Below are 18,714 nucleotides of genomic sequence, written 5' to 3'. Positions count from 1 at the left end.
CTGAAACAAAGGACAATGATCAGATCTTCCCTCTGGGGGCAGGAAACTGCAAACTCCCCTTTGTCTCCTGGAAGTGACTCATGAGCAGGGGAAAGCTAGGTGACAGGACACTCAGGTTACCAGCACAACTCCTCCCTCAACCCCTCCTTTCTGTAATGTATGCATGATGTTTCTGGGGGTGGGCTTGACCTACAGGTTGGCAATTTCAAAAGTCTTTATAAGGTCTTGCACACCATCTTTCTGGGTCTTTCCTCTCTCCTGTAAGTGAGGGGAACACCCTGATGCATCAGTTCAATAAAGGCCAAGCCTACAGGCTGCTGTTTTGCTCCAAGTTATCCTGGTTGGTGTCTTTGTTTTTGTCCAAGGGAGCCCTCGGATTTTTCCGGTAACATTATTCATTACTGGATTTGTGCATTACCTGCACTGGAACTTATAGGTGACTTACATACATTCAAATGGTTTACCCCAGTTGTCAGTTCTGTGAAGCATAGTAAGGTTACCTCTCCACCTGAAGCTCTTTCCACACTCCATGCATTTAAACTGTTTCTCCCCATAGTTCTAGTTACAGGTAGGTAGCCGTGTTGGTCTGCCGTAGTTGAAACAAAATTTTAAAAAATCCTTGCAGTAGCACCTTAAGACCAACTAAGTTTGTTATCGGTATGAGCTTTCGTGTGCATGCAAACTTAGTTGGTCTCTAAGGTGCTACTGCAAGGAATTTTTTAATTTTGTTTCTCCCCAGCGTGGGTTATCTGATGTAAAGTAAGGTGAGCACTCTGACCAGGGTTTGAAATTAGCAGGGCGCCAGGCGTGTTTTGTGCCTAAAGATTCTCCATTTGTGAGCACCTCAGTTCGAAAGCATGTCAAAGTGCAAGTAGATAAACAGGTACCGCTCCAGCGGGAAGGTAAACGGCGTTTTCGTGTGCTGCTCTGGTTCGCCAGAAGCGGCTTAGTCATGCTGGCCACATGACCTGGAAGCTGTGCGCCGGCTCCCTCGGCCAATGAAGCGAGATGAGCGCCGCAACCCCAGAGTCGGCCACGACTGGACCTAATGGTCAGGGGTCCCTTTACCTTTACAAAAAAGTCTGGGTGCCATTTTTTGCATAGAAAGTATGTTAAGGACTTTTGGGGAAACTACTCACCCATCCCTTGCCTGGACCGTCCCTTTTTCCTCCACCTGCCCCGACTCCAACCTTGTGGTGTTGATGTTTAGTTGTTTAGTCGTGTCCGACTCTTCGTGACCCCATGGACCAGAGCACACCAGACACTCCTGTCTTCCACTGGTGGGTGTCATGACACCCCATAAATCACAGGTGCTGGGCTCCAAAAAGAGGTGTGGGGGCTGTGTCAGGGTCCTAGAGTCCTCCTACCTCCTTCCCAAAGCCAAGTTAGCACTTTCCCAGCTTTGGGAAGTAGGTGGGAGGGCTCTAAGATTTGGGCCACGCTGTTCTAATACGGAGGCCACACATACAGCTGCTTTAATCTAAGCATCATTTACGTTGATATTTGATGTGCATCTGAGCAGATGGTATCCCAAAGAGCTTCAGCAACAGGGCAAACTGAAGAGCTGTTCGGATCACAAAACTTTATTTAGAATAAAAGATAGGGGGAAAGCAAGAAAACGGGTTGAACAGATTACAAAACAAAGCAGCTCAGGTTTTAAGGCCTGGCACCACCATCCCTTTGGAAGGAGTGGCCTGTGATTCTTTCCCTATATGGAGAGACTGATGCAATAAATAAATAAATAAAAAGCCAGAGTCAGTTATATCACATTTCCCAACTAGGCACTCTAAGCCACTTGGGGACTCTGAATACTTGATGGGTGAAATCTGAGACACATGAGAGTTTCACTCAGAGAAAGGGCGATAGCAGCAGTCCAATGCCTTTCACCATACCTCTGACCAAGTGGCTAAACTTTGCCTCCTTTCCTTCTCCGCTTACTGCATTAATAATAATATGCCAGATGGCCAAGGCATTAGGCAGAATGGGGAGACCATCTTGCGCAATTAGCATGGCAGTGCTAGGAATTTCTTATTTTTCTTAGAGGCAACAAAACCTATCATCATACATTTTCAGGTGCCACAAGATGCTTGTTTCTACACTCAAGTTTCTTCCCTGTTATGGTTCTTCCATGTGCAGTAAATACTTCAGTTTCTAGTGAAGTGCTGTTTACACTCAGTGAATCCCGATTTGTTTCTCCCTCTGTAAATTCTTGTGTTAAGCAAGTTTGCTGCATTTACTGTTCTTCATATTCCAACCACTTAGAGGCGTTCTCCCCTGTGTGTTCTCAGATGCAGCCAGGTCTTCACTCCCACTGAAGCGCTTTCCACACTCTATACATTTTAATGGTTTCCCCTAGTGTGGGCTCTTTGATGTACAGTAAGACTTCCACTATATCTGAAGCTCTTTCCACACTCCATGCAGTTAAATGGTCTCTCCCCAGTGTGGGTTCTGTGATGAAATGTAAGTGCACTCGCACAACTGAAACTCTTTCCACACTCCATGCATTCATACGGTTTCTCCCTCGTGTGGGTTCTTTGGTGTAAAGTAAGTTCACTCCTACAACTGCAGCTCTTTCCACATTCCATGCATTCATATGGTTTCTCCCCAGTGTGCTCTCTTTGATGTACCGTTAGTGCAGTCCTCCGGTTGAAGCTCTTTCCACACTCCATGCATTCAAATGGCTTCTCCCCAGTGTGGGTTCTTTGATGTGTAGTAAGGCTTCCATTCCGACTGAAGCTCTTTCCACAATCCATACATTTAAATGGTTTCTCCCCGGTGTGAGCTCTTTGATGCACAGTAATTGCACTCCTACAACTGAAGCTCTTTCCACACTCCATGCATTCATAAGGTTTCTCACCAGTGTGGGTTCCTTGATGTGCAATAAGGCTTCTTCTTTGTTTGAAGCTGTTTCCGCACTCCATACACTTAAATGGTTTCTCCCCAGTGTGGGTTCTTTGATGTAAAGTAAGTGCACTCCTATAACTGAAGCTCTTTCCACACTCCATGCATTTATGCAGATTCTCCCCAGTGTGCACTCTTTGGTGTATTGTAAGATGGTGATTGAGACTGAAACTCTTTCCACACACCATGCATTTAAATGGTTTCTCCCCAGTATGGGTTCTTTGATGTCCGATAAGCAAATTGCTTGTACAGAAGCTCTTTCCACACTCCATGCATTTATGCGGTTTCTCCCCAGTGTGGGTTCTTTGATGTAAAGTAAGATGGTGATTGAGACTGAAGCTCTTTCCACACAACATACATTTAAATGGTTTTTCCCCAGTGTGGATTCTTTGGTGGGCAATAAGGTTTCCACTCTGGCTGAAGCTCTTTCCACACTCCATGCATTTGAATGGTTTCTCCCCTCTGTGGGTTTTTTTATGCTTAATAAGGTTACCAGCACTGCTTAAGCTCTTTCCACATTCTGTGCATTGAAACGCTTTCTTCCCCGTTTGGGTTCTTTGATGTAAACTAATGCTTCCACTCTGAGTGAAGCTCTTTTCACCCTCTACACTACTCCTTCCTGTGCATTCCTCCTGAGAGTTCAGGGTTACATGGACACCAATGTCCTGAGTAGTGGAAGACTTCCTTTTCCCATTATTTGACTCGTTTCTGCCTATATGCTTTTGGCGTGACAGTTGATTTACAAATGTTTCTTTCCCTACTTTATGCTCCACATTTCCTGACGGCTCCTCATAATTCTCTCTCCTCTGCCCATTACCTGTTTTGGGGGTGGAAGAAAAAGAAAATGTTATTCAAATTGCAAGGTAGAAGCAGAGACTACCATTGAGAATTGAGCCCAGTTCTCTGCCTCTTCTATCATTTTCAAGCACTTATCTCCCCACACAGCTGAATCTGAAGTTAATTTCTCAAGACAACACCACGAGGCCCTTCCTGCTCCACCTCACACAAGCTGTCACCTCGCACTGCTGTGTCTGATTATCTCTCCCCTTTCTCGGAGCACCATCCAATTGGATTGTCTCCTTCCACCCAAGCGATGAAGTCTGGTTTGGGAAATGTTTTCTGTTGGTATTAAAGGGTTAAGAAGCTCTAGTCAAGACGCTCTAATCACTGAGCAGCTGAAGGTCGTTAGGCTTCCAGGAATGTGAGTTTGTATAAATAGTCAACTCACTCCTGTGTTTGCCCCTTTTTCTCCCCTTCCCTTTTTCTTTTGGGGCGTGTTTGCTGATATGTGTGATTCTTCACCAGGGTTTTTTTGTTTTGTGTAAATAAACCTTTTATTTGAGTTCCAAACCGCTTGCTCCAAGATTCCTTTATTGACAAGATGCTGACTCTCCAGCCCTTCTTGAGCCACTGTGCGAAATGCTCTGCTGTAATGGGACATTGTGGCATCGGAAGCGCACTGGACATTTGATTAGCATTAAACTAATTAAAGTTTAATGGGACATTTTCAAAGCGGCCAGTGAATTCTGAGTGCAAAATACCCAGACATGCCAAGCCCTACTACTGCCATGGCTCCCTTCCCAAAATAAGGGAAAGACAAGATCTTAACACTCCATCTGAAGAATAGAAGAAGGGTGCATGGTCCCAGCAGAATCCACCTGGCACTTGGGAAGAGGATCTCACTGTACTGTACATTAACCTCAGAGGCAACGCGGAGGCTATTTTAAATTTAAACCTCAGACTGGATGGCGTCTCTGCTCTTTAGAAGAAAACCCAGTTGAACCCTGTGCAGGCAGCTTTTTACAGCCTTAGGGCCGGGTGCTCACACTCTGTGGGACCAGAAGCAGAACTGGGTGTAACAACAAATGTAAATGCAACCTCTGAACAGGAGCAGTTTCTACACACACCCTTCTCTTTCTTCCACCCAGGCAAGCAAGAAACACCTTCAGATTTCAAGGACACAACCCAGGAAGGAAAAAAGGACTCAAGGAGGATGTGAAGCAGAGGTGGTCATGGATCATGGCCTGGGGACAGCGGTAACTGGGGGCGGGGGTGGAGTCCCATGGGCTGCCCCCCCCCCCGGTCTTATTTAGGCGCAGAGTCCTATAGGAGCCAACTAGATGCTGGCAGGAAGCCCAGAAGCAGGACATAAAGGCAACAGGCTTCTGCTCTCTCTCTTTCCAGAGGAAAAAAAGGACCCCAAAATGCAGCTAAACACCTACCTTCTGATATCTCCCCTTCTTTAGGGACCTGGAGAAATGGATCTTGTCTTTCTTCCCAACAGGAACTGAGGTCTGATTCTGCCAAGGAAAGCAATAATATTAGCTCCTTTTGGCCACAAATCACCTGGCCGTTTCAAATCAATCTGTATCTACGACCGCAAAAGCGAAGAGGAGGGATTACCATATCCAGATCCTATAAAGACATGCAATGTGAGCAGGAGAGGGCCTTGTGGTCCCCACTGTCACAAGGGGTGTGCGTGTGAATATATGGATGCTGCTTCAGAGAGAAAAGCTGCAAATATCGTAGGGTACATCTGCAAAAAAGGGGAATCCAAGCAGGCTATTCTTCTTAAATTATTCCTACTCTGCATGAATACATGGCAGAAAGAGCTGGTTGACACCTTCCACATCTAACAGGCAAGAGGGATAAAAATGCTTCCTTACCCAGAGAGGCCACCATATCATAATTCTCCTCCATGACTTCCTTGTGCAGAGCTCTTTGGCCAGGATCCAGCAGAGCCCACTCCTCCTCTGTGAAAACCACAGCCACCTCCTCAAAGGTCAAGAGGGCCTGGAAGAAGAAGAGGAAGAAGAAGAAGAGGAGGAGGAGGAGGAGGAGGGGGAGGAGGAGGAGGAGGAGGAGGAGGAGGAGATAACTTCTCTTAGATCCCCTTCATCCCTGTCTGTTTTGTTGGTTGGTCGTAAGCCTCTTTGGATCGCCCTGGGCAAGATAAATCCACTAACAGAAATACAGTGGTACCTGTGGTTACGTACTTAATTCATTCCGGAGGTCCGTTCTTAACCTGAAACTGTTCTTAACCTGAGGCACCACTTTAGCTAATGGGGACTCGCGCTGCCGCCACACAATTTCTGTTCTCATCCTGAAGCAAAGTTCTTAACCCGAGGTACTATTTCTGGGTTAGCGGAGTCTGCAACCTGAAACATCTGTAACCCGAGGTACCACTGTAATAACAAATATTCCCCACACAACACAGAGGGAGGCTGGTTTGTCCCCCTCTCTTCCTCTTCTCCTCCCCACACCCGATACTCTTACCCTACCTGAGGGAGCTGCCTGGAACCTCTTTCCATCCCACCCCTAAGATGAGACGGTCCAAACGGTGCCTCTGAGGCCATTGCGCTGCCTGTGGAAGACAGAGGGAATGGAGGCATAAACTGGGACACTCCTGGGACTCTCTCAGGTGTTGCCACGATGCACTCCAAAGCAGGAAGCAGCTCTCAAGTAAGGCCACTCCTGGGCCTGCAGGGGAAAGACAGGGAACGGGAAGGATGTCATGAAAATAATGATATTAAATTTGCTTCAGTTTTTAGGGGATTGTGGCTTGGGGGATGGAGGCATGCTGACGAACTATGGTGCCCCAGGCCTTCCTCTAAGGAATGTACATATGTGTGTACATCTTGGTCTGCCTATAGCATTAGGAGGCCTCCTGCCAACCTGAATGTTTTCAAGGCAAGTGAGGAGACTGGGCAGGAGTGAGGCTGGCAGCAACAGAGGAGAAAGACCTTCAGCACCCCTGGGCTGTGCCAGTCCTGCAAGAGGGGCCAGATCCCTCCCCCATGCCCACCCACCCGGCTTTCATCTCCCCCCTACGAACTTCCCAGAGGATGTCTAGAGAAGCCTCTTTCAATTTCAAATACCACCATCCATGCACCCATTTCCCTTGCCTAGCGGGAGGCAGACAGACCGGGTGTTTTTTCAGGCTCCAGGAAATCCAAAATATGCCCCTTCCCTCCTGTTTTGAAGCAGGGACTCCTCCCCATTTGCCTCCCCCCTCAACATGAGCAACCTCAGGAAGACTCTTTCCTTCGTTCCAAGGAAACCACAGTCCATCAGCCCCCCCCCCCCATCTACAAGTTCTGAAAGGGGAGCTGGGGGGCTCCCCCCTCCCCAAAAACCCACATTTTGCTTCCCTTTGACTCTTTCCAAAAGCAGCCTCTTTCTTGCTAAGGAATCTCACAAGATGATCGAGGGTCTGGAAACCAAGCCTTATGAGGAACGGTTGAAGGACTTGGGTATGTTTAGTCTGGAAAAGTGGAGACTGAGAGGAGATGGGATAGCCATTGTCAAATGTCTTAAAGGCTGTCACGTGGAGGAGGGTGCATGCTTGTTTCTGTCCTGCTCTGGAGGGTAGGACTCGAACCAATGGCATCAAGTTACAATGAAGGAGATTGCGGATAACACCAGGAAGAAGAACTTCCTGACAATAAGAGCTGTTCAACAGTGGAACCATCTCCCTCTGGAGGTAGTGGGCTCCCCTCCTTTCATTGGATTTTTCTAAGCAGAGGCTGGAGGGCCATCAGTCCTGAATGCTTTAGCTGAGATTCCTGCATTGCTGGGGGTTGGACTAGATGACATCTGGGGGTCCCCTTCCAAACTCTATCTAAGGCCGACTTCCTTTAGCATTCTGTCTGCTCCTCAGCCACTGTGGGTTAAACCACAGAGCCTAGGACTTGCCGATCAGGTCAGCGGTTCGAATCCCCGCAACAGGGTTAGCTCCCGTTGCTTGGTCCCTGCTCCTGCCAACCTAGCAGTTCCAAAGCACGTCAAAGTGCAAGTAGATAAATAGGTACCGCTCCAGTGGGAAGGTAAACAGCGTTTCCATGCGCTGCTATGGTTTGCCAGAAGCGGCTTAGTCATGCTGGCCACATGACCCGGAAGCTGTACGCCGGCTCCCTCGGCCAATAAAGCGCGATGAGCGCCGCAACCCCAGAGTCGGCCACGACTGGACCTAATGGTCAGGGATCCCTTTACCTTTTACAGCCCCACCTCCGATTCAAAATCTCCTCCATCTCCCGCAACCCAAAGGTGACTCTGCTCTCCAGCTCTGGGGCTACAAAAGCAGCTCACCAAGCCCCCCCCCCCCATATAGGGGGCTGCTTCTAGTGCGCCAAAGCCTTCCTCCCCGCTGCTATCTCCCCACCCCAAGGGGGCTTTAGCAAAGGAGCGGAGGGAGGGGGCGAGTGGAGGGCGATTGCAGATATAAACGAGAGCGTTATTAGATAGGACGGACAGAGCAGGACTTACTTCTGAGTAAACATGCATGAGACTGGGCTGCACAGCAGTGCTTCCCGAAGAAACGAGATCCACCTGGGAGGCGGACTACAGATCCCAAGAGGGAAAAGTGGGAGCGGGGAGACTTTGCAAAGGGAATCCTTTCCCTCTCTCCTCCCCCCGCCAGCTGCTTGCAGATTCAGGTGCAAGGAAAGCGAATCTTTCCCCTCTCCTCCCCCACCAACCCCGAAACACCCCCAAATACGCAGCGCCTCTTTCTCCTCTCCAGGCCTCCTCCTTGCCTGGGAATGTGCATGGAGACCCCTCCCCTCCATTCAGCCTCTACAACCCCACCCCACCCCTGCCACCACAAACTTCCTGCCTCTCTAGGAAGCGGAGCTCATTGACCCTGGGAGAGGAAGGGGGGGGGGACTGGCAGGAGATCCGTCCTCCCTGCAAACAAAAATCCCCATTTCTTTTGTGAGCAGGTCTCGGGTTCGATCCCCGGTAGCGGCACGGAAAGAGACCCACCCACAGCCCCCACCTCTGGAAAAACTACTCCTGGAACTGAAGGTGACACAGGTTTACATTTATCTCTGTTAATTGGGGGGGGGGGGTCCGGCCACTGTGACACCCATTTTCCAAGGGGAGTGTCGCCCTGCAAAGTAGGCCGGTGGTGTTCTGCCCGTTTTGCTGGAGGGGGTCAAAGTCAGTTCCTTTGCGGGGGGGGGCAGTTCAATGACAGAGGAGATGCTTTGCATGTATAGGGAAGCCCCAGGTTCGATCTCCGACGCTAAAAGAGGGCAAACCCCCCACCCCCATTTTCAATTCTCCGCTGTGGGGAGGAGACCCGCCCCGTCCGACTCCAACCATGTGCAGACCCTAAGTGCAGGGGGGGGAGCTGCTTTACTGGGGGGAGGGGGTACTCCCCCCCAGCACCCAATTTTAATCTCGATCAGCCTGCAGCAATTGCCCCCACGGTAAATGGAGCGTGGAGGGGGGACATAGCTGTCAACTTTTCCCTTTTCCTGCGAGGAATCCTATTGGGAATAAGGGAATTTCCCTTAAGAAAAGGAAAAAGTTGACAGCTATTGGGGGGGGGGGCGTGTTGCGATTTCCCAACGGAGGCCAAAGAGGAAGAGGCAAAAGGCAGCGCCGTCACGTCCGGTTCCCGAGGGAGGTCTTAAAAAGAGGGAGGGGGGTATCAGTGGACAACACACCCTCCTTCCGCGTTCATATTGCAAGGAAGGTCATCGGAATAGCGAACAAAGGATCGGGTGGCCAGAGAAGACAAAGAGGTAAAGATGCAGCAAAGGGGGGGGCGGCGTCAAGGAGACAGCCTCCCCCCAAAAACCCCAGCGACAGGGGCCTGGATCTGTGCAATACAGCTGCCAACCCAACATTTGCATGGTTTGCATTGCACGATCTCTTTTCGCGCACCCCCCCCCAACATGCGTTTTCCTGGAGGGGGGCAAGACATACTCAGCTGCCCTGCACTCTTCCCCCCCCCTCTTTCTGGCGCCTGTGCTAATAATAATAATAATAATAATAATAATAATAATAATAATAATAATAATAATTTATTATTTATACCCCGCCCATCTGGCTGGGTTTCCCCAGCCACTCTGGGCGGCTTCCAGAAGAATATTAAAATACTATGTTACATCAAACATTAAAAGCTTCCCTAAACAGGACTGCCTTCAGATGTCTTCTAAAAGTCTGGTAGTTGTTGTTCTCTTTGACATCTGGTGGGAGGGCATTCCACAGGGAGGGCGCCACTACCGAGAAGGCCCTCTGCCTGGTTCCCTGTAACTTGGCTTCTCGCAGTGAGGGAACCGCCAGAAGGCCCTTGGAGCTGGACCTCAGTGTCCGGGCAGAACGATGGGGGTGGAGACGCTCCTTCAGGTATACTGGACCGAGGCCGTTTAGGGCTTTAAAGGTCAGCACCAACACTTTGAATTGTGCTCGGAAACGTACTGGGAGCCAATGTAGGTCTTTCAAGACCGGTGTTATACGGTCTCGACGGCCGCTCCCAGTCACCAGTCTGGCTGCTGCATTCTGGATTAGTTGTAGTTTCCGGGTCACCTTCAAAGGTAGCCCCACGTAGAGCGCTGGAATTGAAATGCGGTGCCCACCATTAGGGGGTCCTTGCGGGAGCCCCCGTCCCCAAGCAGGGCTGTGTTTGAACCGAGGCCTCAGACGTGACGCCGACGCTGCGGATTCCTGTTTCTCCCAGGCAGGGACCCCCGGGGCGTGCCTGGCTCCGCGCGTGTAGCGAGAGGCGCATCTGTCTCGCGTGGGGCCCTTTTGGCGGTAGAGACGGAGCCAAGCCTTTCTCCACCTGTGGGTCCCCAGATGTTGTTGAACCACAACTCCCATCACCCCTAGCTAGCAAGGCCAGAGCTCAGGGATGATGGGAGTTGTAGTCCAACAACATCTGGGGACCCACAGGTGGAGAACCGAGGTCCACGCAAAGGTTTAAGGAAGCGAGAGAGGCCTGGATAGAGACCCACCCCCACTTTCTTCTTCTTCTGCTTCTCCCCCCTCCCTGCTCTTCTTTCGAGGCCCCTGCAGATGGAGAGGATGGCACGCTGGGGAACACTCTACCTCTCTTTCAAATCAGAACCAGTGAAGGCGGTGAAGGTCCTGTGTGAGTGTCTGGAGGCGGTTGGAGGTTGGATGGTGGCTAACAGATTGAGGTTGAATCCTGACAAGACAGAAGTACTGTTTTTGAGGGACAGGAGGCGGGCAGGTGTGAAGGAGTCCCTGGTCCTGAATGGGGTAACTTTGCCCCTGAAGGACCAGGTGCGCAGCCTGGGAGTCATTTTGGACTCACAGCTGTCCATGGAGGCACAGGTCAAATCTGTGTCCAGGGCAGCTGTCTGCCAGCTCCATCTGGTACGTAGGCTGAGACCCTATCTGCCTGCAGACTGCCTCGCCAGAGTGGTGCATGCTCTGGTTATCTCCCGCTTGGATTACTGCAATGCGCTCTACGTGGGGCTACCTTTGAAGGTGACCCGAAAACTACAACTAATCCAGAACGTTGCAGCTAGACTGGTGACTGAGAGCGGCCACAGAGACCACATAACACCGGTCTTGAAAGACCTACATTGGCTCCCAGTACGTTTCCGAGCACAATTCAAAGTGGCCTTGGTCCAGTATATCTGAAGGAGCGTCTCCACCCCCATTGTTCTACCTGGACACTGAGGTCCAGCACCAAGGGCCTTCTCGGTAGTGGCGCCTTCCCTGTGGAACACCCTCCCACCAGATGTCAAAGAGAACAACAACAACCAGGCTTTTAGAAGACATCTGAAGGCAGCCCTGTTTAGGGAAGCTTTTAATATTTGATGCATGTTAATATTCTTCTGGAAGCCGCCCAGAGTGGCTGGGGAAGCCAGATGGGCAGGGCATAAATAATAAATTATTATTATTATTATTATTATTATTATTATTATTATTAACACAGCTGTCAACTTTTCCCTTTTCTTGCGAGGAATCCTATTCGGAATAAGGGAATTTCCCTTTTAAAAAGGGAAAGGTTGACAGCTATGGCTGGGGAGACCTTGGGCGTGCAGGTCGAGGGGGGAGCTGGTCCAAGGGAGCAGGGGAGATTCCGGAAAGTAGGGGGACAGTGGATGTTTGGGGGGGGCTGGGGAATGAATAGAAGCATCCTTTGGGAAGATAAGAACAGCCAAGCATCGGCAGAGAGAAAGAGAAGAGACAGAGGTGGCCTTTGATGTGGGAGATGTCTCCATCCTGGGCGCTGGCTGATGGGGGGCGGGGGTCCAGAGGGCATGGGCGTAGCCAGGATTTATGGGGGGCACATTTTAGGGGGCAGGGCAGAACCGAATTGTCTGTGACACAATTGGTCAGTTAGTTAAGCATTTTTATTTATTTACTTGATGGGGGAACTGCCTCCCTGCACCCCCCTAAAAAGAGTGGTTAAATTCCCCCACCCCCACCCCAGGTTTTCAGGGTGTGTGTGTTTTGTTGTTTAATAAAATTTCATTCAAACTTTTTCATAATACCATATGATTAAGAAAAACAAAATTAATTTAAATGACAACAAAAAGAAAGAAAGAATACAATGTTTACCTGTCTCAAAGCAGCGTTTGAAACTCCCGTTGTTCTGGGCAAATTTTGCGACAGGGAATTTCATTAGCATGAGCAGTTTCTGAGCTCTGGGCACAGTACTGCACCTAAGATTTCAGATTAAAACTGCAGAGTGGAAGGAAAGGAGGAGCTTTTCTGCCTCCCCACTTCCAGCCACTCTCTGAATTCTGGAGAAGAGACCATCTTAAGAATATTAGGGGAGCAGGCAGAAGAAGCATGGATTTGTTTTTTGCAGCCTAGACATTCTGTTGTTGTGGAATGTTCCTTTTAGCTGCTAGCTTTCATATATCAGTTTCTAACACTGTCTCAAAGGTAGATCTTAACCCTTGTCTCACACAGAAAGGAGAGGGACCTCACCTGGGGGGCTTCCATTTCTTCTCCCAGCTTGAAACCAGCTTTTCGCACAGGGTCCTTAACCAATCATTCAACACCTTCAGGTGTGTACACAGCCCACAAAAACATGAGCCATAATATGTCCATTAGCTTTTAATCTGTGCTAATAATTGTGGTAAATGGAGGATGCTGTGAAAATGCTTTTGGGATTTATATATCAATTATATATTGAAATCATCTTCATTACTTCTGGTTTTTGGTAGAGTGAGTTACAACCTGTGATACTATCCATCGGCATCAAGTGAGAATAGATGTATGCACTTTCACAGTCTGGTGGGCTTCAAGGGTAAAGGCCCCACAATCATGATGATGATGATGATGATGATGATAATTTAATATTTATACCCCGCCCATCTGACTGAGTTTCCCCAGCCACTCTGGGCGGCTTCCAATCAAGTGTTAAAAACAATACAGCATTAAATATTAAAAACTTCCCTAAACAGGGCTGCCTTCAGATGTCTTTTAAAGAGAAGATAGCTGCTTATTTCCTTCACATATGAAGGGAGGGCGTTCCACAGGGTGGGCGCCACTACCGAGAAGGCCCTGTGTCTGGTTCCCTGTAACCTCATTTCTCACAATGAGGGAACCGCCAGAAGGCCCTCGGTGCTGGATCTCAGTGTCCAGGCTGAACGATGGGGGTGGAGACGCTCCTTCAGGTCTACTGGACCAAGGCCGTTTAGGGCTTTTAAGGTCAGCACCAACACTTTGAATTGTGCTCGGAAACGTACTGGGAGCCAGTGCAGATCTCTAGATAGACAATGCCCATTACTGGAGGGTTAACATGTAGACATCTGAATAATATAATTTCAGTTATAGAAAATAAGGGGGGGAATAAAAGAGCGAGAAAAATACCATAATATTACCGTATTCTCATACTGCATATATGGTTATTAGAAACCTACTATGTTCTCTATGAACTCATTCCAAATGTCAGTATGTTTATCCAAACAAAGTCTACGTATATAAGTAATCCATTCATCCGTAGTAAGTGTTGTCATATCATCAATCCATCTGAAGGCAGCCCTATTTAGGGAAGTTTTTAATGTTTGATGTTTTATCGTGTTTTTAATATTCTGTTGGAAGCCACCCAGAGGGGCTAGATGGGCAGCGTAGAAAAAACAACAACTAATATTAATTAAAGAGGAACTTGTCTTTATTCATCCAATTAATCAAAATCAGTCTCTTGGGCACATTTAGGAAGCGCATAATCAACTTTTGTAATCCAGTTGATATCTTACATGCAATCGGTATATAATTCCAAAAGATATTTTCCTCTGAAAGTCTTCACTGTTAGAATTCAGCTTTTTCAGTGTCACACATATTCCTTTGGCCACCCACCCCAAAGGAGAAAGGAAAGTGAGAGAGTCCTGGACAGAGCAGAGGGGAGAATATAATGATAATAATAATAATAATAATAATAATAATAATAATAATAATAATAATAATAATAATAATTTTTATTTATACCCTGCCCTCCCCAGCCAAGGACGGGCTCAGGGCGGCTAACAAGCAATAATAAAAACAAGTTGAATGAATACAACTTAAAAACAAGATTAAAATACAACAATTAAAATATTGAAACATTAAAATATTAAAATGCAGCCTCATCACAGGAGGAGAAAGGAAAAAGGGGGGGAAAGAGGGGGCGGGAATCAAATTGGCTCCAATCAAAGGCCAGGCGGAACAACTCTGTCTTACAGGCCCTGCGGAAAGAAATCAGATCCTGCAGGGCCCTGGTCTCATGAGGCAGAGCGTTCCACCAGGCCGGAGCCAGTGTTGAAAAGGCCCTGGCTCTTGTTGAAGCCAATCTAACTTCCTTAGGGCCCAGGACCACTAGGGTGTTGCTATTTATGGACCTTGAGGCTCTCCGTGGGGCATACCTGGAGAGGCGATCCCGTAGGTATGAGGGTCCTAGGCCGTGATGTTTAATTTTAAGAAGTTCCTTTTTCTTCTTTGAAACCCTAACAGGATTTTTTTCCCTCTACTCGCAAATAGCAACAGAGAAGGCATTCCGAATTCTGAGAGGCCATCTGCAATTTCACTGGGAATAATGAAGAGAACATTAAAATGTGTGTAATATGCTTCAGCCAGTGTATGCACTTAGTTAACATCAATGAACTCACCCAGTAGACAAAACATTTGAAACTATGGAGAGTGGAAAGAGCTTGAACTGGATTGAAACTCCTAAGAAACATCAACAAACTCGCACAGGAGAGAAGTCATTTAAATGTATGGAGTGTGGAAAGAGCTTCAGTATAAAGGGAAGCCTTACAATACATCAACGAACTCACACAGGGGAGAAACCATTTAAATGTATGGAGTGTGGAAAGAGCTTCAGTATAAATAGAAGCCTTATAATACATCAACGAACTCACACAGGGGAGAAACCATTTAAATGTTTGGAGTGTGGAAAGAGCTTCAGTCAGAGTGGACACTATAAAATACATCAGCGAACTCACACAGGGGAGAAACCATTTAAATGTCTGGAGTGTGGAAAGAGCTTCAGTCAGAGTGGACACTATAAAATACACCAGCGAACTCACACAGGGGAGAAATCGTTTAAATGTATGGAGTGTGGAAAGAGCTTCAGTCAAACTAAAACCCTTAGAATACATCAGCGAACTCACACAGGGAGAAATCGTTTAAATGTATGGAGTGTGGAAAGAGCTTTGGTCATAGTGTAACCCTTAGAATACATCAACGAACTCACACAGGGGAGAAACCATTTAAATGTTTGCACTGTGGAAAGAGCTTCATTATAAAGGGAAAACTTACAATACATCAACGCACTCACACAGGGGAGAAACCATATGAATGTATAGTGTGTGGAAAAAGCTTCATTTCAACCAAAAACCTTAGACTACACCAAAGACATCACACAGGGGAAAAACCATTTAATTGTATGGAGTGTGGAAAGAGCTTCAGTCAAAGTGGATCCCTTAAAATGCATCAACGAATTCACACAGGGGAGAAACCATTTAAATGTATGGAGTGTGGAAAGAGCTTCAGTCATAGTGAAACCCTTAAAATGCATCATCGAACGCACACAGGGGAGAAACCATTTAAATGTATGGAGTGTGGAAAGAGCTTTTCTCATAGTGTAGCCCTTAGAGTACATCAACGAACTCACACAGGGGAGAAACCATTTAAATGTATGGATTGTGGGAAAAGCTTCAGTGAATGCGGTAAGCTTAGACTACATCAACGAACTCATACAGGGGAGAAACCCTTTAAATGTATGGAGTGTGGAAAGAGCTTCACTGATAATGGGAACCTCAAAAGCCATCAGCGAACTCATACAGGGGAGAAACCATTTCAATGTACGGATTGTGGAAAAAGCTTCACTCAAAGTGGACACTATAAAATACATCGGCGAACTCATACAGGGGAGAAACCCTTTAAATGCAAGAAGTGTGGAAAGAGCTTCCATAATAGTGGACATTTTAAACTACATCAACGAACTCATACAGGGGAGAAACCATTTAAATGTATGGAGTGTGGAAAGAGCTATAGTCAAAATACACATTTAAAAATACATCAGCGAACTCATACAGGGGAGAAACCATTTAAATGTATGGAGTGTGGAAAGAGCTTCATTGATAGTGGGTACCTCAGAAGCCATCAGCGAACTCATACAGGGGAGAAACCATTTAAATGTATGGAGTGTGGAAAGGGCTTCAGTCAAAGTGGAAGCCTTAGACAGCATCAGCGAACTCACACAGGGGAGAAACCATATAAATGTATGGAGTGTGGAAAGAGTTTCAGTAAAAGTGGAAGCCTTAGAGTACACCAAAGAACTCACACAGGGGAGAAGCCATTTAAATGAATGGAGTGTGGAAGGAGCTTCAGTTGGGACATTTTAAAATACATCAATGAACTCATTTATAGAGTGCTGGAAGAGCGGCAGTTGATTTGGACATTTTAAGATACATCAACGAACACACTCATGGGGGGATGAACTTAAATGTGTGGGTTGTGTTTGCAAAGAGCTTCCCTAAGAGTGGAGCACTTAGAAAACAGCAGTGGATTCACACGGGGAGAAACCATTTAAATTTATGGAGTATGGAAAGAACTTCAGTCAGAGTGAAAACATCTCTGAAGAATAGTGAACTCACATGTGAAGAAACCATTTAAATGCATGGAGTGTGGAAGGAGCTTCAGTTGGAGTGGAGATTCTTATATACATCAGCCGTTAAATGCATAGAGTATATATGAAGTTCTGGTGTCTGCATGTAAAGTTGTACCCATGTATTAAAGTAATGAAGGTAATGTCTCACAATAGTAAATGCAATATAATAGGTCATGAACTGCTTGCAGTTTGTGGAGAACATGAATCTGCAATGCTGGTGGGAACGTTGATGCTCTTTTAGTTGGCTGAAGTTTGGTCTTCAGTTGAGAGAGTTGGAAATGTTGGCGTTTTTGGGTTGCTAATAGAGCATTGTGGAAATTAGAGGGTGAAAGTTGTGATGCTTTGGAAGCAGGGATGGTTAAATTAGTAGTATACGAACAACTGTATAACACCTATTGTTGTAATTACACTAAATGAACAAATAAGACACAGAAAGAGTGAAGTAATCTTATGTACATAAAGTAACGTTGAAACCCCTGTATAGTTTTTGTTATTGATAATTGTGCTACAACTCCTCCTCATTCTTGCTTATTTGAAGGGCTCAATGTGCAGTTAAAACATTATCTCCTGTGGCAGCAGGAATAAAGGATTAAATAAAGCTTTGAGCCCCAGGCCCTCCTCTCTGTGGCTGGGCTGCACACCTGTGCCTCAGGAGTTCTGAGACTGTCACGGTCAGAGCCACTCAACTAGCAGCTTGAAGCAGGCAGGGTGATGGTGGTGGACACGAATCCCCCTTTCCCCTTAGATCATGTTGGGCTGGAGGCTGTTAGTTAACCCATTTAACAAGTAAACAATAGATTTCATATAATTTAGCACTGAATGAAATGTATGTATTTTTGTAATACAGTGGTACCTCTGGTTACGTACTTAATTTGTTCAGGAGGTCCGTTCTTAACCTGAAACTGTTCTTAACTTGAAGCACCACCTTAGGTAATGGAGTCTCCTGCTGCTGCTGCGCCACCGCCACACGATTTCTGTTCTCATCCTGAAGCAAAGTTCTTAACCCGAGGTAATATTTCTGGGTTAGTGGAGTTTGTAACCTGAAGCGTATGTAACCCGAGGTACCATTGTATCTGCAACTACTCTCTGTGATGGACTCTATGTAATGTAATAATTTCTATGCTATGTGGACTTCTGAACTCCCGATTCCCATCCCCTTATCATTCTAACAACCTTGAGTTTTCCAGGCGTAGGAAGCTATGAGAATGGAATGCTAAGGATTGCTAGGTGTACAAAAAGTGAGTGAAATATAAATCCTAAGATTCCAAGACACCTGGACACCCAAGATAACGGACAGAAAACGAGTTTTAGCTCCCTGACCTGTGACCTTCCCTTTCATGTATAACTTCTATGATCTAATGCCTGTACATTTCTTTCAAAACTGTTTTAAAATGAACTCCTGACTTGGAGTCGCTGACGCTATTGCAATAGCTTATCTCAAAATAAACTGGGTCCCTTCCGGATGTTGAGTTTTTCTATCTCTTGGCTGTGTTTTTCTTTGAGGTGTTATTCCCTCCCCTGGACATTAACCTTTGAGAGAATGTAGTGTTTACCGACAATCGGGAAACTCTGACCTGTGACTGCTCCAGTGGGAGAACGGCCTTTAGCAAAGGTGTCACGGACTGTAAAGGTGATCAAAACCATGACAAAAGGGGGGAGTGTTCTAACGAGGAAAGCACGTTTGGCAAACCCTCACCACAGTCGACTCCCACCTGGAAACCTATATCCCCGACAGTGGTGTAGATAGCCGCTTGAACACCCAGGGCGGTGGGGCTTGCGCCAGGCACACCAGAATATCAGCGCCTGAGGCCCGTTCTGCTCCAACACCCAGCAGACCCACATTGCTTTTTGTGGGCAGCGCGGAGTCTGCATGCGCCCAAGTCATCGCATCACTTCCAAGAGAGACACATGTCTCAGGTGTAGTGCCACTCCCTGTGGTGTGGCGC

General features: G+C 47.1%; 2 protein-coding genes across 7 annotated transcripts in view; one reads left to right on the top strand and one right to left on the bottom strand.

Annotated features, from left to right (window-relative positions):
• Window positions 1-1,562: 1,562 nt before the first annotated feature.
• Window positions 1,563-8,304, bottom strand: LOC310701513 (uncharacterized protein). Its single transcript, XM_083492517.1, has 5 exons — window positions 8,167-8,304; window positions 6,183-6,381; window positions 5,568-5,694; window positions 5,124-5,201; window positions 1,563-3,718 (listed from the first exon to the last, which is right to left on the bottom strand). The coding sequence occupies exons 2-5, from the start codon at window positions 6,291-6,293 to the stop codon at window positions 2,340-2,342; spliced, it is 1,695 nt and encodes a 564-aa protein (XP_083348643.1). The 5' UTR covers window positions 6,294-6,381; window positions 8,167-8,304; the 3' UTR covers window positions 1,563-2,339.
• Window positions 8,305-8,448: 144 nt separating this feature from the next.
• The window catches only part of LOC310701735 (uncharacterized protein), a 58,735-nt gene continuing 48,469 nt past the window's right edge, over window positions 8,449-18,714 (top strand). For 2 of the 6 annotated variants that reach the window (XR_014523094.1, XR_014523095.1), the window contains exons 1-2: window positions 8,536-8,706; window positions 14,635-17,210. Coding sequence is in view for 4 of the 6 variants with exons in the window: in XM_083493046.1 (XP_083349172.1) it covers window positions 15,290-16,465 (1,176 nt within the window). In the remaining 2 variants the exon portion in view is untranslated. Of the gene's footprint in view, window positions 8,707-9,289; window positions 9,432-14,607; window positions 18,247-18,714 lie in introns of those variants that run through there. The other 4 variants (XM_083493046.1, XM_083493048.1, XM_083493047.1 and 1 more) reach the window with 4 other exon arrangements.

The sequence above is a fragment of the Podarcis liolepis genome (assembly GCF_965112155.1).
Source record: "Podarcis liolepis genome assembly, chromosome: 2".
NCBI classification, from domain to species: domain Eukaryota; kingdom Metazoa; phylum Chordata; class Lepidosauria; order Squamata; family Lacertidae; genus Podarcis; species Podarcis liolepis.
The sequence above is the reverse complement of the archived record's forward strand: the minus strand, read 5'-3'. Positions and strand labels throughout refer to the sequence as shown.

Coding starts and splice junctions, on each gene's coding strand:
- LOC310701513 (XM_083492517.1), bottom strand. CDS start 6,293: ATGCCTCCATTCCCTCTGTCTTCCACAGGCAGCGCAATGGCCTCAGAG. Junction 5,695..6,182: donor GTTCCAGGCAGCTCCCTCAG/GTAGGGTAAGAG, acceptor TTCTTCTTCCAG/GCCCTCTTGACCTTTGAGGA. Junction 5,202..5,567: donor TGATATGGTGGCCTCTCTGG/GTAAGGAAGCAT, acceptor TTTCCTTGGCAG/AATCAGACCTCAGTTCCTGT.